The sequence below is a fragment of the Leopardus geoffroyi genome, chromosome X (genome assembly GCF_018350155.1).
Source record: "Leopardus geoffroyi isolate Oge1 chromosome X, O.geoffroyi_Oge1_pat1.0, whole genome shotgun sequence".
NCBI classification, from domain to species: domain Eukaryota; kingdom Metazoa; phylum Chordata; class Mammalia; order Carnivora; family Felidae; genus Leopardus; species Leopardus geoffroyi.
In genome coordinates, this window is record NC_059343.1 from 98875275 (window position 1) to 98901033 (window position 25759).

The 25759-nt window shown below is 44.8% G+C and overlaps 1 protein-coding gene across 1 annotated transcript; it reads right to left on the minus strand.

Moving 5' to 3' along the window:
* Window positions 1–1970: 1970 nt before the first annotated feature.
* NKRF (NFKB repressing factor) lies at window positions 1971–18237 on the minus strand. Its single transcript, XM_045471087.1, has 3 exons — window positions 17529–18237; window positions 6030–6160; window positions 1971–4962 (listed from the first exon to the last, which is right to left on the minus strand). Exons 1-3 carry the CDS (start codon window positions 17792–17794, stop codon window positions 3005–3007), a joined length of 2355 nt encoding a protein of 784 aa, XP_045327043.1. The 5' UTR covers window positions 17795–18237; the 3' UTR covers window positions 1971–3004.
* Between the last annotated feature and the right edge of the window lie 7522 nt (window positions 18238–25759).

Consider the following 25759-nt stretch of genomic DNA (forward strand, 5'->3'; position numbering starts at 1 on the left):
CGCGGAGTGCGCAGATTTAATTTTTGTTTTCTTTTCACACACCTCCTGAGAAACCCTATTCCCAATTTGTTTCATGGGATAATCCTTTGAAAACCTTACACCCGAGTCAACAAGCTGATCAAGCTGATCTCTGAAAAGCATCGTATCTCGAGGTCAAAGGCACTACAAAAACCATTCATTCAAACATTGAATGCTAATTTGCCTTTTTTTCTTTACAAATTTTTTTTTTACAAATACCACAGGCTGCCTGCATATAATTATAACCAACAAGTTAAAACAGATTTGGAGGTCCCTTTATAAAATGACAGTGTGATTTGAACTGGAGTCAATTCTGCACCTGCTGATACCGGGGTGGGGGTATGAGAAGAACCAAAGTTGTAATCAAGAGTCCTTTATTTATTTAGGACCCATCTCTAGCTTCAGGGGTTATCACAGCAAAGTGAATGCATTGTATTCTACTAAAAATAGAATCCCAACAGAATGCATGAAATTCCCATTCATTTTGCAATCAAAGGGGAGGAGAAAAATCTAAAAAGTGAATCTGTGAGACTCAAGGCTATATATAACTGACAGAGTTACTTCCTCAGTATAACGTATTTAAGTAATTCAAATAAAACTTGAAGCAGCTCATGTATGCGTGCTGGATTTATAGCAAAGGTACTGAGTTAAAAATGACTGCAATTTTGAAGAAAGGGAAAATACAGGAGCCAACAGAATGGGGACAAAATAGAGCAGCAAGGTTGCCCAACAGCTCATTCTCATTAAACCCATTTCTCAACAGATTTTATTTTCAAACAGAGGTAAGTGACTTCACCCTAATTCCACGTCAATAGGAAAGCTAACCTAAGAAGTTAGGAAATCTGGACCCTCAAATCCAGAACCAAATATATACTTGTCCCCCACCCTCCACACACAAATTGTGTATGTATGCATATGTATGTATATGTACACACACACACACACACACACACACATTTGGCCCAATTATTTGGGAGCCTTAACTGTGACCACATTAATATTCTGTTCCGTTGAACTTAATCTAAGTAAACCAGATTCATAGATAACATTTCCCTACTTCCCACCCCACCCACCCAGCCCCGCCCCCAAAATCATGCTGGGAAGAGGAAAGCAATGTAAAGAGAGAAAGGAGTTCTCTCACACCCCTTGATCCCCAAAGCCAACTCCTACTCAAGGGAACGAAGGCTGGCTTTTCCAACTCACTAGCTGAACTGCAGCTTCTCAAGTTTGGCATGAGCCTTGTGGGGTGAAAAAAAAAAGAAAAAATCCTGTAAAATCCATAAACATGCCGGCTTCTGTTCCCTTTGCTATTGTTAAAATGTGAAGGGCCAAAACAGAACGCACACCTCATTGCTCTTTCTACCAACGTCAGGAAAGGCCACCCACTGTAGGAAGAAAGGGAGTCAGTGAGAAGCAAACATCACACACAGTTAATCACCGTGGGTGACTAAAAGATGGAGATCCAGGTGTAAAAGTGAATCCCTTTAGATGTTTAAAATATCGGTTTAACTACCATGGACAGCTTCTTCATGCAAAATAGAGGGGAAAGGAAATTACTGTTTATGGTGGGCCGACTGCATGTCAGATACGGTGCTAAACGTTTTAAGACACTGTGAGCAACCTAACTGCCCTGTCATTTCGTTGGGAGTGTTTAACTATCGATATGAATAGTCCTCTCTAAATAGTAATACTGTAAATATTAATACCTGCTCTGAGATACAAAACCCAAATCACGTAAAAGTAAACAAACAGCCTGAGATCTGGTTGCAGCCAGCAGGCTGGGCCATAGGAAAACGTGACGGGTGACTGGCTAGCTGTTCCTATCTGCCAAGTCCTTTTATGTTCATCCACATGCGCTCTGGGGTGGAAATATTTTGTGCAAACACCACTTCCCCCTCCAAAGATCCAAAGTGTCGCCACTAGGCTGCTGCCCGGAAATAAGCACGCCACCATTTTGATCAACTTTGGCTCCTTTTTATTCAGGAAGCATATGCTAATTCTTTTTATACATTTTTTTTTTTTTTTTTTTACATTCCAGAAATAAGCGAAAATAGCAGTTTTAAATATGTTACAAAGTTGGCTTTTGGGGCTTGGTAAGCTTTTTGAGAGAGGGACTGGCCAACTGACCTTTTCATCAAAGCACCAATGTAACTGCAGTCTTTTTACCAAGTTCTACCACGGTTGTGGCCGCCTTGGACGTGCGGTACGTCCAAACCGTGTGAAAAAGCTATAACGGAGAGTTGCTGTGAGTCTCTCTGCAAGGCACCAAGAACAAACAGCTCCAGCTTCCTTTCTTCAGACTGAATCAAAATTTTTGAAACTTTTCAACTGCTCTCTCAAGTAGTGCTCTCTCAGCATGAAAACTAGAATTGGTTAAAACTCCTATATCACAAGATACAGTAAATCACTTTCAATATTCTGGAAACCACATGGTAGAAGTTATAAATAAAGGAACACTAAAATTACTTTAAGAAAGTTTTACATCATTTAGTCGGTAAGGACATTTACACGTACAGCACAATTTACTGTTAAACATTCTTTAACTGGCTTCACACAAAGATGAAAATAGTAATACAAAACGATCTGACATTTTCAGTAAGTCTGGAATTAAGACGGTAGTTTTATTGTCGTCGATATCAACTTTACATATTGTTGCAGATTGCTGTGCTATGCCCTTTCAAATGAGAATTTCTTTCTCGGGGTGAAATTCCATTTGGACGTGTGTTCTTGCTTTGTACAAACTAGCAAAATCTGAGGGACACAGCGATATCAGAGACACAAACAATAACCGCACAGTATCCTCTGCTGAATGAAGCTAATACAAGTGGACCGAATTCTTCGGGTTCCAATACCTAATAAAGCACTATATGAAATGAACAAGGTGAAACATCTTAAGAATGAATATACTCTGCAGTCAGGACATGTAGCATTTCTGTAATTCACAAATCTGCCTCGTCGGGCATTTCCAAAATAAATTAGCAACATCTCAATTTGCTTGAGGCATCACAAGCTCGTAATGCCCCACCTGGCCTTCCTGTTTGAGCTGATCTAGGAGGTCTTCCTTCCGTCTCTTTCTACCTACCACCAGGTACCTATCGTGGCCTACCCCATGCGACTTACTCTTAAGACCGTACTTCTGGGCAATCTGATGTATTTGCTTCCGCTCATCGTTAGTCAGCTCCGTAGAGAAAGTCAAATCCGTGTGGCTCTCCGAGCGGGCATAGTTTCTGATGATCTGTTCAATATCTCTCTTGGCGATTTTGTTCACCCTCTCTACATCGAGACCCAGCCCTTCTCGCTTATGCTGCTCTTTGACGGAGATGGGCTCCCGAATGCCCTCGCCAGATTTACCTAACCCGCCACCCGTCCAGCCCATCTTTCTCAGCAGCTGATTTCCTATGTTATCTTCCTTGATTTGTTGTTTGTAAGCCTCCTCTGCCGAGCGGCCCTGGATTTCATTTCTTGAAATCACATCTTCAATAGCTCCTTTCTTCAAGTTGTTAATGACGGTCGGCTGGGTCTTTTTGAGGGTCTTTACAGCTTCTCCAGCAGCTTCGTATTTGACGGTTTTCTTCACCCCAACTGCTTCTGCAATTACTTCGCTCTCCAGAATCACCTTGCACTTCCATCGGAGGCCCGTCATCCTTTCGTACACGTACTCGACCGTCATCCGGTTAAACTGAGCGGTGTCGTTCAGCGTGCACACCGGGTTCGAAGAATTCTCATAAACTACGAGATCCTTTATATCCTTCTTCTTTCCAGATCCCCTGGGTGAAGAACCTGTTTGGCACTGTGAACTTTTGACAGATGGGTAAGTGGGCTGTGTTTTCTGAAGGATTTTCAAAGCCTCATCGGCAGCTGCGTGCTTACTTGTTTTTTTGGTTCCGTAACCTTCAGCTAAACAGTGATCTTGCAAGAACACTCGACAACGCCACGTGCGATTTGGCATCATCTCGTATTTGTATTCAACTGACATTTTGTTGTATGAGGCAGAATTGTTAAGGATGCCAATGGCATCGTTTGCATTTTCCGTAAGGACAAAATTGGTCCAGTGTTTGGCGGAAGCATTAAAAATCGGCTGCCCAGAAGCATCTTTGGCCAGCACCACCAGCTCTTCTGGTGGTTTCAGAGCTGGAGGAAATTCATAGGAAGGCATGCCAATCTGACACACCACAAGGTCCTCCCCGATCGTGTGCTTGAATTTCCGTCGGACAACTCTAACTTCAATACGTTTCTGCAAGAGTTTTACAGCTAGCTCAGTAGCGCGATCCCTGGACCCATTCTTGCTGCCGGCATAACCTGTGGTTAAGTAGATATTTTGGCATCTAACTTCACAAGCGTAACCATCTGTTAGAAGTTTTTTATTTTTGGGGATGTCAGCAGGAGGGATTTCTTTTAAAGGAGCGTATATATACTCAGGATTTGTCTTACATGCCTGAATACACCGAGTTAACATATATGTGTAATTAATTTTATCAGATCCAGAAGTCATCTCTGGATTAGAAAGGTTCTTCCAGATAGTCGCTGTTAATTTTTCAATAAAATACTGCTTCTCAGCTACCACTGACTCAGGAAATGTCTGTGACGGTGAAGGCTCAGGAGCTGACTGAGAGTTTGCCTGCTGTGATGTACTGCTTGGGGCAGGGTTCCCACTGTCAAAATACATGTTGGCTGTTACAGGCTGGTCTTTTGTGAAAATAAATCCCGATGAATCACAATACTGAGAATTCCCATCTTGTATACTGAAAGAGTCTTGAGTATAATCTTGGTAGACGTCTCTCGGCATGCTGGCAAAATGTGTTTGTTCATTTACCTCTTTTGTCTGAGGGCCATAAGGATCTTCCTGTCTTTCATCTTTTGAACTACTAGCTACAAAATGTACAGGCTCAAAACGAGGTCTCGCATGGAATTTGGAACCGGCTTGCTTTTTAGGAGGATTTTGACCTATAGAATGAGTGAAATTTACAATTCATTAAAGAGGGAATATTTCAAAAGAAGCAAACAGGAAAAGAGCACCAACTGTATTATTTGCAAGTGGCACTGTCGGTACAAGATACTTCCCATCACAAAAACTTCAGGTCATCTAGGCAAAGGGACTCAAGTATCAACGTAGGATTCCAGCATAAGGACGGATGTTCCCTGTCCTAAGTGTAAGGGAAGAAACTTGATAGAAAATATGCCACTGCATCAAGTACGCAGGGCACCACCACACATGACTGGTGGAAACTTTTGTAGCCAATGAGTTCAAGCACAGGTGAAGTGCACTGAGGAAGAGGTAGTTCCAGTATACTCTCACACCACCTGTGCTGAAAGGCGCCCTTCTGAAAACCTGCAAATGGAACAGATGGCTCTGATGCAAAAGAGATGACGGCCAGTGGCGTTTACACAGCCTCTCTCTTTGGTACCAGGGGTGAGTGACTCTGTGATCGTTCTCTACAGAGCTGTGACTAAAACTCAAAGAATAATAATCATCAAAAGACCCCAAAGGTTTTCAAGTCAAAATCTTAGTTCCGACCTATTCAGCACAAAAGGGCGGTTTGCTATGTTTCATTTCCAGAACAAATAGCAGCTGGGAACTAATGATTTATGGGGGATATCAAATTTAAAGCTACGGAAGAACTCTCTGTCGAGGCTATAGCAGACACTAGAGCTTCCTCCCTGTAACACCGTTCAGTAGAAAGCTGGTCCATCTTGGACCCATCCAGGAGGATTTAGTTACTTAGATGTTCTAATGATCAGAGTAATAAGGCTCTTCTATTTGGAGGGAGGTTCCATGGCATGGACTTCAAGGATAGCATTATCGTGTGACCTCAGTATTCTTAGTTTTCAGTTCTATTTAGCATCCTCGGGAAAAACAACAACAAAATACTGTACGTAACTAAAAAGTTAAAACTCTTTTACGTAAGTCCAATGTTACCCATGTTATTTAAAATCACATACCACGCTCATATCATTCTGAAAAAGCCATGTCGTTTCTTCAAATCCCACCTTCCAGAAACAAGCATACTCACCATCACATGTTGAGAGGTGACGTTTTTGACCTTTGGAAGGTTTGGACAGCATCAGATCATATGAAGGCATCTCCCCAATATCAATACCTTCAGCCATTTGCAGAATTTTTTCCATCAGGCGTGGGCTGTACCTATTTAAATTAATATAATCTATAGTTAAAACAGACAAGAATGTCATTTTGAAAAAAGCTTCTAAATGAGCCAATCTTGTAATTGCTCCCAGAGGACTTTATCAACAGAGCATCTTGGCTATAAAACTGAAGAATCTACTCTAAAACATTTACCTATCAAATGAGTAATTATGTTATTTCATTAGAAGACACAAAACATAAAATCAAGAAGTTTAAGTGGGGGCGCCTGGGTGGCTCAGTGGGTTAAACGTCTGACTCTTGATTTCGGCTCAGGTCACGATCTCACTTCGTCAAATTCAGGCCCACACTACCAGCGCAGAGCCTACTTGGGATTCTCTCTCTCCTCTCTCTGTTCCCCTCCACCCACTTGCACTCTCTCTCACTCTCAAAATAAATAAATAAACTTTAAAATATTTAGGGGAAGATCTTATCTTTGATTTGCAAGTAGTCAGATAGACTCATGATTCATTTTTTTCTATCATATATGTATACTATATGTAAATAACCACTTTATATATTTATAGAAGTACTAAGAGTGTTAAGAGTGGCTGGGATGTTAACATCCAGATTGTGGTCTCTACCATTTCCCACAAAAAGGAACCGGGGTCCTTGGAGGAATGGCTGATTCCAAGTCTGGAGCAGGAAATGTACAAGATGAACGTGGGAGAGATTACTGTGCTTGAAAACAAGAAAGCTATGAAAGACCTCATGGGTTGTGTCAAATGGACTCAGAAGCCAATCTGAATATACTACTACCGGCAAAGTGAGACAACTTGAGCATCAGTAAGGGAATCAAGTCATTATTCCAAAACAGGTAGTATTAAAGGAAGAAAGCAAGCATTTATCTGGAATTTTCCTGTATAAATCGTACCTCTGAGCAACTAAGAAATAATCAGCAACGGCTGCTAAATCTATTAGGTAAAAAGTTGATGGGGAAGAATCCAGAAACAACTCCCAGAAACATGCTCAACTAATTGTTGACAAAGCTGCAAAAGCAACTCAACAGCGGAAGGACAGCATTTTCAACCAATGGTGCTGGAGTAAGTGGGCATCTCTAGGCGACAAACAGAACCTCAACCTACAGGCCCCGGGCTGGCTCAGTCGGTTAAGCATCCGACTCTGGCTTAGGTCATGACCTCACGGTTCGTGAGTTCGAGCCTCACATCGGGCTGTCAGCCTGTCAGCACAGAGTCCGCTTCAGATCCTCTGTTGCCCTCTCTCCGCCCCTCCCCCCTTGCGCCCGCCCCAAAAGTGAGTAAATGTTTAAAACAAACCCTTAACCTAAACCTTACTTCTCATCCAAAAATTCATTTGAAATGTATCATGTACTTAAATGTAAAATGTAAAACTACAAAACTGATTGAAAAATACAGGAGAAATCTTCAGCATCTAGGGCTAGGCAAACAGTTCTCATACTGGACACCAAAGGTATGACCCATAAAAGGCAAAATTGGTAAGAAGGACTTCATCAAAATTAAAGCCCCTGCGAAGAGGATGAAAAGACAAGCTACAGACTGGGAGAGATATCTGCAAACCACACACTTGACAAAAAACGAGTATCTAGTACAAACATCTCTCAAACTGCAACCATAAAAAACATGTATTTACAGGGGCGCCTGGGTGGCGCAGTCGGTTAAGCGTCCGACTCCAGCCAGGTCACGATCTCGCGGTCCGTGAGTTCGAGCCCCGCGTCGGGCTCTGGGCTGATGGCTCAGAGCCTGGAGCCTGTTTCCGATTCTGTGTCTCCCTCTCTCTCTGCCCCTCCCCCGTTCATGCTCTGTCTCTCTCTGTCCCAAAAATAAATAAACGTTGAAAAAAAAAATTAAAAAAAAAAACAACAAAAAAACATGTATTTACAAATGAACAAAATGACGTGAACAACATTTAACCAAGAGGACAGACGCACTGCAAATAAGCACACAAAAAGATGGCCAACACCATTAATCGTCAGAGAACATGTAATTTAAAACCACAACGGGGTATCACAACACACCCTCAGAATGGCTAAGTAAAAAAACAGCGACATCAAACGCTGACAAGGACACAGAATGCGGATCATTCATATGCTGCCGGTAGGAGTGTAAACTGGAACGGCCATTCTAGAAAACAACTTGGACGTTTCTTACAAAATTAAACACACAATTACCACAGGACCTAGCAACTGCACTTTTTTTAGGCCGTTTATCTCAGAGAAATCAAATCTTATGTTCACACAAACACGTGTACGTGAATGTTTACAGCAGCTTTATTTGTAACAGCCAAAACGTGCAGTCAGCCCAAAAGTCCTTCAACAGGCGAGTGGCTAAGCTCTGGTACATACACACCTCAGAACGATACTCAGCAATAAAAAGGAATAAACAGATACACACAATATTGCATACGAGGGGCAAGGAAAGGGATGTGCTTATAAAAGGGTCACGAGAGGGATCCTTGTGGTACCTGAACTGTTCAATATCTTGACTATGGTAGCGGCTACACAAACCTACACATGTAATAAACTGTACTCGACTAAGTAAGTTGAGTACACACACGAGTACTAGTAAAACTGGGGGGATCTGAATAAAATCAGTGGATTGTGAACAAAGGCATTATCCTGATTGTGATATTACACAATAATTTTGCAAAATGTTATCACTGGGGGAACTGAATAAAGAATGCAGGGCATCTCTGTATTATTTCTTACAACTGCGTGTGAAGCTACAATGATCTCAATGAAAATTTCAATTCAAAAAAGTGGATGGGAACTTTATAATCTTAGTATCACGAAAAATGAGACAAGCAGACATGTGTCCCCTTATGTGATGACAGGAATTTCAAAACACTATCTATAAAGTATTCTGGCCCTCTAAATAATCGAACGCAAACCTAATCAAGCCCCTAATTCCCAGGAATATGTTAAACATCACCACAAGAACATAGCCAGCCAAATCCAGAACGAAGGAAACACTATGTGACAATCCAATTTCTTCATCAAATAGCGTGAAAATAAAAAGGACAGGGGAATGGGTTTACAGGTTAAAGCAGACAGATCAACCAAATACAACGTATGGACCTGGTCTGGACCATGAATCAAACAAACCAACTGTAAAACACATTTTGAGGGACACCTGGCTGGCTCAGTCGGTACAGCATGCAACTCTTGATCACCGGGTTGTGAGTTCGAGCCTCACGATGGGTGTAGAGATTACTTAAAATCCTAAAAGAAATACATTTTGAGACAAATGGAGAAGACTGAACATGGACATTGGATGATTCTAAGAAATTATTGCTCATTTTGTTGAGTGTAAATAATGGCGTTATAACTCTATTTTTAAAAATTCTTGGGGTGCCTGGGTGGCTCAGTTGGTTAAGTATCTCACTCAATTTCGGTTCAGATCATGATCTCACAGTTCATGCGTTCAAGCCCTGCATCGGGCTCTGTGCTGACAGTGTGGAGCCTGCTTGGGATTCTCTCTCTCCCTCTCTCTCTGCCCCTTCCCTGCTCTCTCTCCGTCACTCACTCAAACATATAAACTTAAAAAACATAAATTAAAAAAATTATCTGGTACAGATACATACTGAAGTATTTGGAAAGTTTATTCATTTAGAGAAAGAGAGAGAAGAGAGAGTGCAAGGTGGTGGCAGAGAGGGAGAGAATTGAGAGTCTGATGCTCAACTGACTGAGCCATCCAGGTACCCCAAGATTTTAATATACTCCAGACTATCTCCCACAAGGAACGGGGGGCATAATAGATGAAACGAGAAGGACAGCATGACAGACTGTTGATATTTCTGAAGTCAGGTGATGGGCACGTGGAGGTCCATTAAGGTCTTTTACTTTTGTGTGTTAATTTTTTTAATGTGTATTTTTGCGAGAGAGAGAGAGAGAGAGAGAGAGAGAGAGAGAGAGACAGCACGAGGAGTCAGGGAGGAGCAGAGAGAGAGAGGGAGACACAGAATCCGAAGCAGGCTCCAGGCTCTGAGCTGTCAGCACAGAGCCCGATGCGGGGCTTGAACTCAGGAACCATGAGATCATGACCTGAGCTGAAGACGGACGCTTAACCGACTGAGCCATCCAGGCACCCCAAAACGATTTTTAAAAGGGCTCCTTATAAAGTAGATTGGCTGCTTGACAGACTATCGTATAACTGCAGAGAAACAAACATACGGGCTCAAGTAAAGTTTTTGTTATCATGGGGACCTACTCACCCTTCCTACCTTGAGAGCCTTTCCTGGCCAATGACCAAAAGAGAGACTCTGGGTGCCATTTGGGAAGAAAGTTCTGAATACGAGTAACTATCACCCCTTTACATGAATAGGTTCTGAACTTGAAGGAGGGTAACGTTTCCCACTTTTGGCACAACCGGTTCCACACCCATCGGACAGCTTTCCTCGCAAAGCGGAGCATCGAGACGCGGCGGCCTTCACAGACAGATTACCACAAGCTAGCTCAGTCGTAACCTGCACTCTCCACCGATAATTGCTACTGCTGCTGCAATCGGTATTGAAATGCCAAGAGCAACCTTGTGTTCACTTATCCTTATCTAAACAGCAGAAAGTAGAGCCTCAAACGCTGTACTTTCTATGTATCACTTCCATCCATATTTGGGAGTTCAATTTCCAAGGTATAGGATGAACACAAATGACTGTGAAAATGAAAGTCTATAAATCTTAAACCTGTAATGCCACTTTTGCTACCTGAGTTGGTACTATACTCAAGCCACTCACCTTGAGTTCCAGGCATACCCTCCAGACCTTCAATTCCGGCCTGATTCCAAATATGCTGTACAGCTGTAAATGGCATGCATCCGGTGCTCATTCCATTCACTTTTGTCTCGGGTTTCTTCCAACAGTAGTAATAATTATACCTACTTGCTGTTCCCTGTTCATTACGTCTGCCACAAAATTCAACATCACCCATGGGCTATAAAAATAAACCTTTGCATAGGTTGTGAACAGACAGCTTAGTATTAGTCATAACACTGAGGAAACCCAACCAGCTCAAATAATAATGGGAAAGACTGTATAGTCCCTAACTCTCAACATTTCAGAGAACAATGCAAATATTAACCTAGAGTCTTTAACAAGACCCTTAGGATTGCATTCCCATAAATTACTTCCTGTTTTTTTTAAGTTTATCTTATTTGAGAGAGAGAACAAGAACGAGTAGGGGAGGGGTAGAGGGAAAGGGAGAGAGAGAATTCCAAGCAGGGTCTGCCCTGTCAGTGCACAGCCTGACGGAGGGCTCAATCCCACAAACTGTGAGATCAAGACCTGAGCTGAAACCAAAAGTCTGGTGCTTAACCAACTGAGCCACCCAGGAGCCCCTATTATTTTTGAGAGAGAGAGAGAGAGAGAGAGAGCACGAGTGCGTGAGCAGGGGTGAACCTTTTTTTTTTTAATGTTAATTTATTTTTGAGGGAGAGACCTAGCAAGCATGAGTGGGGGAGAGACAGAGAGAGAAGGAGAGAGAATCCCAAGCAGGCTGTCAGCGCAGAGCCTGATGTGGGGCTCAAACTCACAAACCGTGAGATCATGACCTGAACCGAAATCAGACGCTGAACTGAGCCACCCAGGCACCCCAAGAATCTTTAAAAAAATTTTTTTTGATGTTTATTTATTTTTGAGAGAAAGAGAGAGCATGTGTGCAAGCAGGGGAGGGGCAGAGAGCCCAATGTGGGGCTCAAATTCAGGAACCATGAGATCATGACCTGAGCTGAAGTTGGATGCTTAACTGACTGAGCCACCCAGGCACAGAGAGAGACAGGAAAGGAGAAAGAGGATATCTTTGTTTTTTTTTGTTTTTTTTTTTTTTGAGAGAGGGAGAGGGAGACACAGAATCCAAAAGCAGGCTCCAGGCTGGAAGCTGTCAGCAGAGCCTGACACACGGCTCGAACCCATGAATCATGAGATCATGACCTGAGCTGAAGTCAGATGCTTAACTGATTGAGCCACCCAGGTGCCCCAGAGAGAGAGAGAGTATCTTAAGCAGGCTCCATGCTCAGCATGGAGACGGATGCAAGGCTTGATCCCATGACCCCGGGATCATGACCTAAGCCGATATCAAGAGTTGGACTCTCAATCAACTGAACCACCTAGGCACCCCTGGTTCCACAAACTGAAAAATTTTTTTAATGTTTAATTTTTGAAGGGGAGAGACAGTGTGTGAGTGGGGGAGGGACAGAACAAGACAGAGACACAGAATCCGGAGCAGGCTCCAGGCTCTGAGCTGTCAGCACAGAGCCTGACATGGGGCTCGAACTCACAGACCGAGAGATCATGACCTGAGCGGAAGTCGGACACTCAACCGACGAAGCCATTCAGGTGCCCCTGGTTCCACAAATTGTAAATAAGCCAAGCCAGTAAAGCTTTCATTACTGTTTTCCATTATATTCTTTCTGTAGGTTTATATATATATATATATATATATATATATATATATATTTTTTTTTTTTTTAACTTATTTTTAAGAGAGAGAGAGAGAAAGCAGAAGAAGGGTGGGGGGTGGACAGAGGATCTGAAGCAGGCTCTGCGCTGATAGCAGAAAGCCCAATGCAGGCGCTCAAACTCACCAACTGTGAGATTATGACCTGAGCTGAAGTTGGATGTTTAACCGACTGAGCCACCCAGGCACCTCTGTAGATTTAAGTAACACCTTTACTCCAGAAATTTTAGAGAATCTACCAAGCAAAGCACCTGCAAATTCAACCACTGATAACTTCATTAGCATTTTGGAGTTTACTTTTTATTCCTTTTTTATGCTTTCCATACCACCCCCCAAAAAATTCCTATCAGATCATCTATATACAATCTGGTAGGGTGACAGCATTGTTCTTAGAATAGGTTTTTTTCTACGTCATTACCACGTGAGTTTTTTTTTTTAATTTTTTTTTTAACATTTATTTATTTTTGAGACAGAGAGAGACAGAGCATGAATGGGGGAGGGTCAGAGAAAGAGGGAGACACAGAATCGGAAACAGGCTCCAGGCTCTGAGCCGTCTGCACAGAGCCCGACGCGGGGCTCGAACTCACGGACCGCGAGATCGTGACCTGGCTGAAGTCGGACGCTTAACCGACTGAGCCACCCAGGCGCCCCTTACCACATGAGTTTTAATGGCTATACAATATTCTCTTACAGAGAGACCATGATGTAAATAAAGGTCATTAAGGCAAATCTAATCAAGTGATTTTAAGATGCATGCGTATTATATATTTATGTCTATTAATTTACCCACTTGATCATAAATGCTTAAAAAACAAAACCAAACAACCTCGGCAGGTTTTCAGAGTTTTCAAAGACAGCTTATTATGTACGACGCTTTTGGAAATCAGGACATTATTCAAGTCCCCTCATGCCTGGCATACATAAAGAGGATTTATAACAGACAAAAACATTTCACCTTATGAATCTTACATTCTTTTTATTTATTTTGAGAGAGAGAGAGAGAGAGAGAGAGAGAGAGAGAGAGAGAATACAAGCAAGCAGGGGCGGGGCAGAGAGAGAGGGAGACAGAGAATCCCAAGCAGGCTGCATGCTGTCAAACTCACAAACCCTGAGATCATGACCTGAGCCAAAATCAACAGTTGGACACTTACCCAACTGAGCCACCTAGGCAGGTGCCCCATGAATTTTACATTTGTGAAAAAAAGATAGGTGCATACTTAAGATCTACAGTGGCACTTGAAATTTAACAAACATTCAGCAATGCTTCCAAAATTTTATTTATTTATATTTTAAGGTTTATTTTTGAGAGTGAGTGGGGGAGGGGCAGAGAAGGAGGGAGACAGAGAATCCCAAGCAGGCTCCACACTGTCAGCACAGCACCCAACACAGGGCTTGAACTCACGAACCATGAGATCATGACCTGAGCCGAAATCAAGAGTCTGGCACTTAACTGACTGGGCCATCCAGGTGCCTCAATGCTTCCAAAATTGAAAAAAAATTATTAAATTGCTCTACTAGGTTCAAAAAAAAAAAAAAATCTGAGGTTTCAAAACTAAGCAAAGATCAGAATTCCCAAGTATAAAATTATTTATTCAAAACTATTAATAAGACTCCTAACATCGTAAGTGAATAACACACAACCAGATTATTGATCAATCTTTTGAAAGCTCCCACTCCCACTTCTTTAGCTGGTGGCTGATGCATGCTACCGACGTGCAAAGTTATTTTCACAACGTGAACGCAACTGGCCACCTACCTTCCAGAAACCAGTCTCTTATCAACAAGGAAGAGACAAATAATCAAGGTGGCACACCTGGTTTCATCTTAAGATATATTTTTTCCTATTAACATCTCATCAAAGATCAATAGGCCAGGATTCTTCTTCTGATCCTATCGATGAAGAACGATTGGAAAAGAGAATGCTCCACTTAACCAAACATTCTGCTTTATTAAATATGGTTGTTGCATTATCTACAGTTTTTAAGTAAAACACTGCACGGTTCCCTAGGCATTCATACAAACAATTATATAAGTGCTGTACGTACAGCTGATTAGAAGACTGTGCTAACTTTTCTTTAGCCACAGGACATATCTTAGAAATTGCCTGCAGAAACAAATCTTGAGAGGTTGTTTACTTTTATGAAACAGACAAATAAGAGTGAAGAGAAATAATTTCAGCTATTTGAGCTTCCTGGCTGCCTGGAAAATGATGAAAAAGCTGACTGGAAAACATTGCTTATCCTATAAAGCAGTGGTTCTCATAGTGTGGACTGGTATCACCTATAAAGCTGTTGTTAGAAATGCTAACTTGGGGGTCCTGCCCCACACCTCCTGAATCAGAAACTCTGGGGGTGGGGCCCAGCAATCTGTGTTTTAACAAGCCTGACAGGTGATTCTGAGGCTGAAGTTTGAGAACCACTGTTACAAGATACTCAAGCTTGTTGTGAGGAAAATCACTACTATCACCAAAAGGAATGAAACATGGTTTGCCTCCCTGATCATGTGGGAGCTCCTCCTGGCTGGGTCTTATGATCAAGAAGTTTTCAAAGCTATCCTTGACCTAGGAGGAGTTATTTCAGCCCCAACTAAAACAGAACACAGAAAGTCCTCCAGTGGGGGAATAAAAGTGCTATTATTTGCAACCTGTTCTAAAAGTCAAAGGATGAACTTTGAACAGCAACAAATTAATTTAAATTTAGAACGGGCTGTTTCATCATGTATTCTGCAGTTCCTTCGACAAAACAGTCTTCTCTCATGGAAGAGACCAGAAAATGAGCTCTGCCAACATCAACCTTAACAAGTACTGGAATATAGATTTTACCCACCTGAAGATGACAGCTAACATAAAGCCTGACTCAAGTGGAAAACGGCACTTGGTCCCTAGCTTCCAAGATTCTTTCTTGCCTTTGCCCTTTCTCCTGTATCTATGTGATCAGATATAATGCAAACATTATTCTTCAGTTAAGCTATTTGATAATGTTATGGCAATTCTTGTATGGATGGAACTGACTTAACTAAAATGTGACATGATGAAGAATGATGTCACACACACAAAATGTCCTGAATGCTTGAGCTTTTAACACCAACTACCATTGGCCTGTTTCGTGTTGTTTAATGCCCTAGTTACATAAAGGGCTGTTGTTCTTGGAAAGAAATCCTGAGATATAATAATGATGTGACTTGTGTCAGTTACTTGCTCTCACTCCTGGTCCATCCTTCCCAAATATGGCAGCTGTGTCTCAGTGGAAAGAGCATCAGAAGACCTGGGTACTGGCCCCAACTGCGGGACCTTGGAAAAGTCTCTTAACTTCTTGGCCTCCATTGATTTAGCTGTAAAAATGAGACACCACCTAATTCCCAAGGCTGTTGTAGTAAATGAGAGACATAAATAATGAATACATTTTGTACAGTATAAAGCTATATTCATCTGTTCACTCCACACATATACTGAGTGGCTATTACGCAGAAGACACTCTTCTGGGCACTGAGGATAAAGGTGTGAACAAGAAAGTAAAGACCTCTTCCCCAAAGGAGCTCACATTCTAGAGAGAAGGTAAGATTTATTATTAACACAAAGGATAGCTGTTCTCCCCCATGTACATTTTTTCTTCAGGATTCAGATTTCCTGGGACTTTCTATGATATCAAGGAGATCTATAATTACAGGATAAAAGTACATTTTCAACTGCAAACAATATTGTTAAGTGAAGGTCAATTAGATTTATCTAAATTAATAACTGAGGCTTCCCCAGTTGTAACCAGTTCCTCCAGTGAAATCATGGTCTCTGGAGGCAGAAATTATACTAACCTAGAGAAGATAGGAAAAAAAGAGTGATCGAAAAAAATAGTGAGCAAAACAAAGTATATACTGGATACTACGTTCAACAATTAAGGGTAGATGTGGACAATCCTATTTTTCTGTATCTGTTATGGTCATTCCTAGAACTGAATTGGCTCAATTTGATCCGATCATTTTCCAGAATTTCTCATCCTAATAAAAAATTCACCGTAAGCCCGAAGTGTCAAAAAAAAAAAAAAAAAAAAAAAAAGCCTCTCAAGTCTACCAAAGGAATGATCAGTTTGGGGGGTTCCGAAGGACACAGGTCCAAGTAGTCTTGTTTTGTTTTGTTTTAATGCGTTGGAACCATACTGCAGTCTCCATTGAATGCAAAGAGCTTTCAAAGAGGCCTGTTCAGAACATGCACCAGGTTCTAGGAAAGGGACACAGACACACACGCACACGCACACACACCCACCCACACCCCTAAAACCTCACCCACAGGCCAAATGTTAATCCTTCTGATCACATGCAAGGTGAAAGGAGAGCAATCCATTTTTAGAATAGATATATCCATCTCTTTGTTTGCGTCCAGGCACATTATGCGCAAATCTACAAGCAAGGCGGACCCTGCAGCTAAGAGACCTCATACAAACCGCCTCCCTAGCAGAACACAGTAAAACCCCGCTGGGGGGCTGGTGTTGTTTTATTTAATGGGGCTGGAAAGAGGGAGTGGTCAGGAGGAGACTAGCAGGGATCCCTCCCCTCCCCCTCGCCCAGCAGACCCTCGAAGCCCCGACTGTCGAATATCTCTGCGGCTACCGCATCCTTGGAAGGTCCTACGCAGGTCCGAGATTCTGCTATCCGTCATTTCCCACGCCCTCCCAAACCACCACCACAATGACCACCTCTCATCAGTCGTCTTCCAGGTGCTGCTTTATTTCCATCCCTGGTCCTGGAGGAGCTGCTCCCGCGATTCCCGCACCCTCTACCACCTCGCGCGGCCAACCCCCCAGACCAATACCGAACCCTCTGGAGTCCTCCAGCACCTCCCAATCTCCATCCAGCCTCTAAGTCCTCATCCGTATCCTGCCCCCGTCTCTATCCCGATCCCCATCACCGAGCCCCCTGCCCCGGTCCGTAACCCGACCCTCACACCTTCCTCACCTGCAGCCCAAGAAAACGTGGTTGGTCCAGGCGGCGGAGAGCGCGAGGAGCTGGTCCAGGGCAGCCCCGGGATAGCTGTGCAGGTGCCGACAGATGAAGCTGCGCCGCAGAGCCCACTGCCAGTCACTTTCGTGGCTATAGCGCCACTGCTCCAGCACTGGCTCGGGCGGGGGCGGCGGGAGGGGCGGCAGCGGCGGCGGCGGGAGGGGGGGCAGCGGCGGCGGCGACAGGAAGTCGCCCCCCAACAGCAGACGTCCGCCAGCCATCTTCTCCGCCCCCAAGCAGGGACCCCGGGGATGAAGCCGGCTACCTACCAGGAGAGAGCGGGAACGGGGTGGGGGGGGGGGGGTCGGTGGGAGGGGCCGGGTGAGGAGGGGGTGCGCCGAGGCGCGAAGACCAACTCTCAGGGGACTGGAGTGTGTGCGTGGGGGCGACCGTTAAAAAGGAAACGGCGAGCACGCGCTCACGTTCCGACGCCGGGGCGCACGCCCGCGGCACTCCTCCAACTGTCCGAGGCGCAGGACGGCGCCCGCCGCAGTCACACGCGCACCGGGGAGACCAGGCTAGGCCCGGTGTTCCGCACCTCCAGCGACCCGCAGACCCACACACTGCGCGGCGACCGGGGGAGACACCAGCACGCTCTGCCTCCCCTCCTCTGGGTTCTAGCCTACCTACCCGCGTGCCGCCCCGAGGTTGTGAGGCCAGTACGCGTGCGCCGCGGCTGTTCCCTAACTTCGAAATCCCGTCGCCGAATCTCGCGCGACGTACATTTTTTTTCCTCCTATGACGACTACGGGCCTTTGACGCACTACGGAGACGAGCGGGGGGCGGGGACTTCGGGAAGGGAATTTTGGAAGGTTCTCCGACGTTCGGGAACTTGAGTCCGTGAAATCCCTGGAAGGCGCCCGCTGACGATTGCTGGCACGACGGCTCGGCCGACGCTTTGGCCTGGGTTTCCGAGCGGGTGCGACAGTGGGACCGTGCCCTTTGGGGAGGGACTTCGGTTTGGATTTCACACTTAAAAAAAAAAAAAAAAAAAGTCAGCTCGCCCAGGCGCCTCTTCTTCAGAGGCTAGCTTGAAAACCTCTGCCCCGTGCGTCATTAGCTTTGTATTTTATTGTGAAAACGTAGGGGAAAGGTCACGCTTGCAAAGAAAATCATCCACAGCGCCGCGTCTCAAGCCAGCCACTTGTATCGTCCGTACGCCATTCCAATTGCGGACAAATGGAGACACCATGTTGACACGGTGCTGACCGCAGTTGCAATCAACTCCGTATACCATGTACCAATTTAAAACGCGCAACATAGTGCATTCCAAAAGGGGCCGAAAGAAGAGGGGGAAAAAAGCTGCACAGTAGCAAATGGCTAAATAACTCTGGGGTGAAATGTGTCACTCTACCTGTGGAGCTCCTTCCCTCAGTGTCTGCCGCCAACCCGCGCTATTCAAGTAATCAAGAAGTGTCTCTCAGCGGGAATTTACACAGCACCTAATGTATGCTCAATATAATGGAAATACAAAGGAAAAAGGAACAGGGGTGTTTCTGTTATCCTAGAACTGATTACAGTCTTGGTTGGGGGGGGGGGGGGAAATAGTCCTGCGTAAAACTTAATGTCCCGCTGGCAGGACCGTTGGATGAGGTGACTTTGACCCATTGCCCTCTTTAAGTCTTTAAATGACATACTTTAAAAATATGTTTATCTAGGGGCGTCTGGTTGGCTCAGTGGGGTAAGCATCTGACTTCGACTCAAGTCATGATCTTGTGGTTTGTGAGTTCGAGCCCCGCGTGGGGCTCTGTGCTGACAGTTCAGAGCCTGAAGCCTGCTTCGGATTCTGTGTCTCTTTCTCTCTCTCTGCCCCTTCCCCACTCGTGCTCTCTCTCACGCTCAAAATATTATTTATCTTTGAGCGAGACAGAGAGCGAGAGAGCATGAGCAGGCAGGTCAGAGAGAAGAGAAAAAGAGGATCCCAAGCAAAGAGAGATCGGGAGAGAGAATGCCAAATAGTGTAGATCCTGACGCGGGGCTGGAACCCACCAACCGTGAAATCACGACCTGAGCCGAATCAAGAGTGGGCACTTAACCGACTGAGCCACCCAGGCGCCCCTAAATTGTATATATTTTTAAATGACATATTTCTCATTGCGTGACACATCTAATGTGTAGGGGTGTATGGACCAAGAAGATATAGCACTTTTTACAGTTTCATAATGATTTATTTCCACGTCTGTCCCATTACACAGAGTGCGCTTGGTTTCTCACTCAATGGTAAGCATTCAGATTTATCGACGTCATGGTGGTCTTCAAATCAAGTCAGAGAACACGATACTAGGAGGGAAGCTCAGAGCTCATACATTCAAGTCACCCTTGTATGAGTCACAAAAATAAGGCCCGAGAGGTAAAGTGACTTGCTGAAGGGTGTAGACCGTTCCCGGCAAAGCTGAGATCAGAATCTCGGTCACCTGACTCCTTAGCCAGTGCTCCCCCAGTCATTTGCACTGCCCTGAGTTTGTTTTGCTTTGTTTTTTTCTTCTTCCTCACAGAATGTATCACCTTTTGAAATTCATTTTGTACAGCTTGGCTATTCCCGCCTTCCCCCAACCATGGCAGCTCCATGAAAACAAGAAACTCATCCATTTCGGTTTTAGCACCACCAACACCTGGCTCCTGTAGACTTGTTGAATTAAATGAATTGCTGAATGAATGAAGGCTCTTCCCATTGTCCCAATCTCGTGAAATTCATTTTTTTGGAGCTTACATTTTAAGCCGATTTATTATTTCACAGCTGGGTTAATTTCAGCCTAAACTGCCAACTTTTATCAAAATCAGCATTGTATTCAATACACATCTCTCCTAGAAAGAGATTTGAAAAAAACAAAAACTCCTTCCTCTCAGCTTGGATTAAAGCTTTCCCACCATATAGCAACAAATAATTGCAGTCTGAGTTTTGAACTTGGGTTATAAAATGAAAGGCTGGGGCACCTGGGTGGCTCAGTTGGCTAAGTGTTGGACTTCAGCTCAGGTCACAATCTTGCCTTTCGTGAGTTTGAGCCCTGCATCAGGCTCTGCACTGCAGAGCCTGCTTGGGATTCTCTCTCCTTCTCTCTCTGTCCTTCCCCCGCTCTCTCTCTCTCTCTCAAAATAAATAAAGTTACAAAAAAAATGAAAGGCAATGAAACTGATGTTAGGGGCCATTTCCCCTGGGACCACCATAACTGGATTCCATTTGTAATTCCCACTATGGAAAAAAACACTTCCATCCTCTAGAAAATGAAACAAAAACTTGCATGATATTCCATGACCTTCTTTCCCTGGTAATCCTTCTGATCAAAAAATCCTTCGGCCAACCTATCTTCAGCCCAGTGAGTAAGAGCTGAAACCTCTAAGCAGAATTATCTGAACAATGGTTGAAGGGAGGTGTGGGAGGGAGCAATGATAAAGTCAGCCATCCCAATCTTTTAAAACAATTTTTTTAATGTTTTATTTATTTTTGAGAGAGAGAGACACAGAGACAGAGTATGAGCAGGGGATGGGCAGAGAGAGAGGGAGAAACAGAATCCGAAGCAGGCTCCAGGCTCTGAGCTGTCAGCACAGAGCCTGATGCGGGGCTCAAACCCATGAACCACTGGATCATGACCTGAGCCGAAGTCAGATGCTTAATCAACCGACTGAGCCGCCTAGGTGCCCCAAGGCAGCCATCACAATCCTAAAATGATCCAGAAACTTGGTGTAATCATCCATCGTCCTCTCCTCCGTCATCTTTCTCTGCTCTAACACAGGCCCTTGCCACTGTCTTTACACTACACACACACACACACACACACACACACACACACACTAACAGCTCTGAGCTGTCCTTTCCCTGCCCTTTCCTGTGGGGGAGTCAGTGAGTGATGAAAAGAGGGAAACCTGGAGCCTGGCCCTACCCCACCCCCTTAAACGACCCCAGAAATTAGATCACCGAAAATTCTTGACCACAGTAGTCTACACTACAATATCCTCTTGCGGAATGTTTCCTAGTGGATCAAAAGCAATAGCTGAGTGCTCCCACTGATCAACTCTTGGTAATTTGAGCATCAAAATTATTAAGGACAGCAATGAACTATTGAAAAAATAGGAAGCCCTAAGTCCACAGCGATACGAAGTAGATAAGGAAGTCACGTGGGAGAAGGGAATGCCCTCACTTACTATGTGCTGACCAGTAAAGATGAAGGGAGTGCTCGAGTTGGAAAATCGTCATTTTGCAGATTGGTTCAGGCAAGAATTATCAATAGATGCTAAATCTAGGGGGGAGTTTTTGAGGAGCAGTAGGATATGTGCATGAACTTATGGTTTCCCCCCACAGATTAGTAGCGAAGATGGGGGAAAAAGCCCCAGTAATTATATAGTGGAGAAAGTGGGCAACACCTTGACCTAAAATGAAAATAATCGATTTTTTTAAGATTTTGTCTCATTTAAAGTTTATTTATTTTGAGAAAGAGAGAGAGAGAGAGAGAGAGAGAGAGAGCAAGCAGGAAAGGGGCAGAGAAAGGGAGAGACAGAATCCCAAGCAGGCTCTGTGCTAACAGCCTGATTGCGGGGCTTGAATTCACAAACCATCAGATCACGACATGAGCCGAAACCAAGAGTCAGACACTTAACTGACTGAGCCACCCAGGTGCCTCAAGTGTGTGGATATACTTTATAGTACTCTCATAACTTAATTCCAAAATTAAATGTTTGAAAAGTGCAATAACTCCCTACATTGTTGGAAAATCTCAATCTAGCTACCTCTTAATTACTTTTTATTGTGTGTCCAACTTTACTGGGCTCTCTGAAGCGCTATAAATGATGTTCCTACCCTTAGGAAGCTTAACATCTCTTGGGGAGGGATGTCTCTGAAACAGGAGGCAGCAAAGATAAAAGTTCAACTAGGAAGTTTGAAAATGGACAAGAGATCAGGATACGTGGATGGGGTCAAGAAGGACGTCAAGGAGAAGGTAGGGCCTGAGCCTCGAAAGCAGGATTTAAATCAGTAGAGGATATTTTAGACAAAGTCACCAAATAGTTTCTGTAACTCCAGGAGAGGCCTGTGCAGACTGAGGGACTCGAATGAAGACTGGGTATCAGGAAGGATTGAAGCATCTGGTTGAGTAGATGAGATGCGGCTAGCCTGTAAGTTCCTCAAAAGCAGAACCTAACTGGATCTCGTGCAAAAGTATCCCCCATAGCATAGGGCACTGGGCCGAACCCACAGAAGGTGTTCAGTAGATCCTTATTGTTAGATTGAGCACAAGTAATTTAAGCCCAAACCCCAAATAAGGAGTTTGGCCCCAAGTCTATACATAACAGATAGACGTATACTTTTTTTTTTTTTTCAACGTTTATTTATTTTTGGGACAGAGAGAGACAGAGCATGAACGGGGGAGGGGCAGAGAGAGAGGGAGACACAGAATCGGAAACAGGCTCCAGGCTCTGAGCCATCAGCCCAGAGCCCGACGCGGGGCTCGAACTCACGGACTGCGAGATGGTGACCTGGCTGAAGTCGGACGCTTATCCGACTGCGCCACCCAGGCGCCCCTAGACGTATACTTTTTTACGGGTGTTGAGCCCAGGGCAGGGCCTTTCTAAAGCCCAAGCCAAACAAGCTAGGAGGCGGTGCAGGATCTGGAGAGACACCAGTGTAAGGTAGGACCAGGCAGCAAAACCACCGTGAGGTACCACTGTTCTGATACAGAACTCTTTCAAGGGGTACCCACACTTGAAAAGAGTGGCTTTGCAAGAAAGCTGTGCTTGTGGCAAAGAGAGGAGTCTCCCTAAGTGGGGGCATTTCAGATAGCAGAGGGTACTGCTTGATCTCAGGGCTTACAACTGGAGCCCTGGTTGCTAGGTCTTTGTTGAGGGTTCTAGGGGCCCAGCTCTCTCCCTAGAAGCAGTTGGCATTGTCACCTGCTCAGCAGTGCCCCAGGAGCACGCCCTCATGGCCACAGCAGGCCCCTGGCCCCACCGATGCTCCAGCAAAACTGTATGCACATTTTAGTTAAACCCATCCCCCACGCCCACCCCACCCCACCCCCCACTACCTTGCATTAAGTGTTCAGCCGTTTGTCTTTATTTCTGATTTCTTTCGACTGGCCAGTTACTTCTAATACCTTTGGGTTCGTTGATGCATCACTAAGCACTAAAATGCATTAGAGGTGGGGTCGGCAAACTACAGCTCACAGGCCCAAACTGGTCCCACCGCCTGCATTTGAAAGGCCCTCATGCTAAAAATGGTTTTTACATTTTTGGATGGTTGGACAAAATCAACAGCAATAATTCAGGACATGGGAAAATGAAATTCGCGTGTGAATTTTATTATTATTATTTTTTAATGTTTCTTTATTTTTGAGAGAGAGACAGAGACAGAGTACGAGCTGGGAAGGGGCAGAGAGAGAGAGGGAGACACGGAATCTGAAGCAGGCTCCAGGCTCAGCACAGAGCCTGACGCAGGGCTCGAACTCACAGACCGCAAAATCATGACCTGAGCCAAAGTCAGACGTTCAACCAACTGAGCCACCCAGGTGCCCCTCACGCGTGAATTTTAAATTTCAGTATCTATAAGTAAAGTCTTATTGGCACCCAGCCTATGCTCAGTCCTTTTACATAGTTATCTATGGCTGCTTTTGTGTTTGTGCTATAGTAACAGTTGAACAGGTTGCAGAGGCCACATTGCCTGCAAAGCCTAAAATAACTTACCAGCTGGTCCTTTATAGAAAAAGTTTGCTGACCCCTGGCTTACAACAATGGTTCTCATCATGGGACGATTTGGCCCCCCAGGAGGCATTTGGCAACATCAGGAGACATTTTTGGTTATCACAACTTGGGGGGAGAGGTGGGTGCTACTGACTTCTAGTAGGTAGGGACGCTGCTAAACAGGCTACAATGCACAGGGCAGCCCCTACCACACATAAGTCTCTGGCCTCAAAAGTCAATAGTGCTGAGGTTGAGAAACCCTAGATTAGAGGAACCTAAAGTACTCCAAGTAAAGGGAAAACTCCATCCTTAATAAGGGCTGTGGCTTATGGAACAACCAGGTCGTTAAGTTACATTAGCTCACGTAGCTTTCACAATCACCCTGCAAGGGAATTACTTATATTCTCCTTTTACAGAGAAGTTTTTAACCCAACTTGCCCCGGAGCACACACGGATAGCAAGGGTGCTTGGCTCCAGAGCCTGTATTTTTCCACACCTAAGTGCCCGCCCCTGCTCAGTGACGTCATAAGCGAGTGTTTCTCGCTCTCTCTCTCTCTCTCTCTCTCTCTCTCTCTCTCTCTCTCTCTCGACTGCCCCCTAGTGTGCGAGCTGCGCAGACGCAGGCCAGTGTCGTTTCCTCCGGTACAGAGAGAGAGGATAGGGACCACGCTAGGGTCTCCCGCATCTGACCAATAGGAAAATGAAGCCGAGGAAAAGAAAACCCTACCTGGACTGCAACCGGAATTGTCGAAAACTGACCGTCCTCTCCTCTTGTCTACTTTAATGCTGGGGACAACAGAAGGCTTCCCTCCCTGGTAGACCCAGGACATAAAGTCCTACTTGCTATCTATAGAATGCTTTTCCAGTCATAAAGAACAGTCATGTTCATGAGTTTTCGGGATGCTCACATCACAGGGTTACATGAAAGAAAACATGCGGCGCAGAGTTCTGAATTTGCTTCAGGAATCAACGTTTATTTATTTTTGGGACAGTTAGAGACAGAGCATGAACGGGGGAGGGGCAGAGAGAGAGGGAGACACAGAATCGGAAACAGGCTCCAGGCTCTGAGCCATCAGCCCAGAGCCCGACGCGGGGCTCGAACTCACGGACCGCGAGATCGTGACCTGGCTGAAGTCGGACGCCCAACCGACTGCGCCACCCAGGCGCCCCTGAATTTGCTTCAGGAATCAAAACTCATCCCAGAATCTTGGGAGGATCTGGCACTTCATTTCCAAGACACCTTTTATCCTGGAGGATAATCAGCTCAATGCAGCAGTTAAATCCACGCTAATGAAGGAAAAGTAGAGGACTTCCTGCCCCACCCCCACCCCGCCCCGTGGGAATTTCAGGCCTAAATGGGGAGGAGGGGCACAGCAGGGCCCACCTCCTAAGATTGCACACGGGCTCGCCTCCCTGAGCCCCTTAAGTCATCCACTTGGGAGGCAGCCACCCACTCTGCCCAGGGCAAGCCGTGGTGGAACGCATCCCTTAAGGATTTAAGATCAGATCACACAGCCATC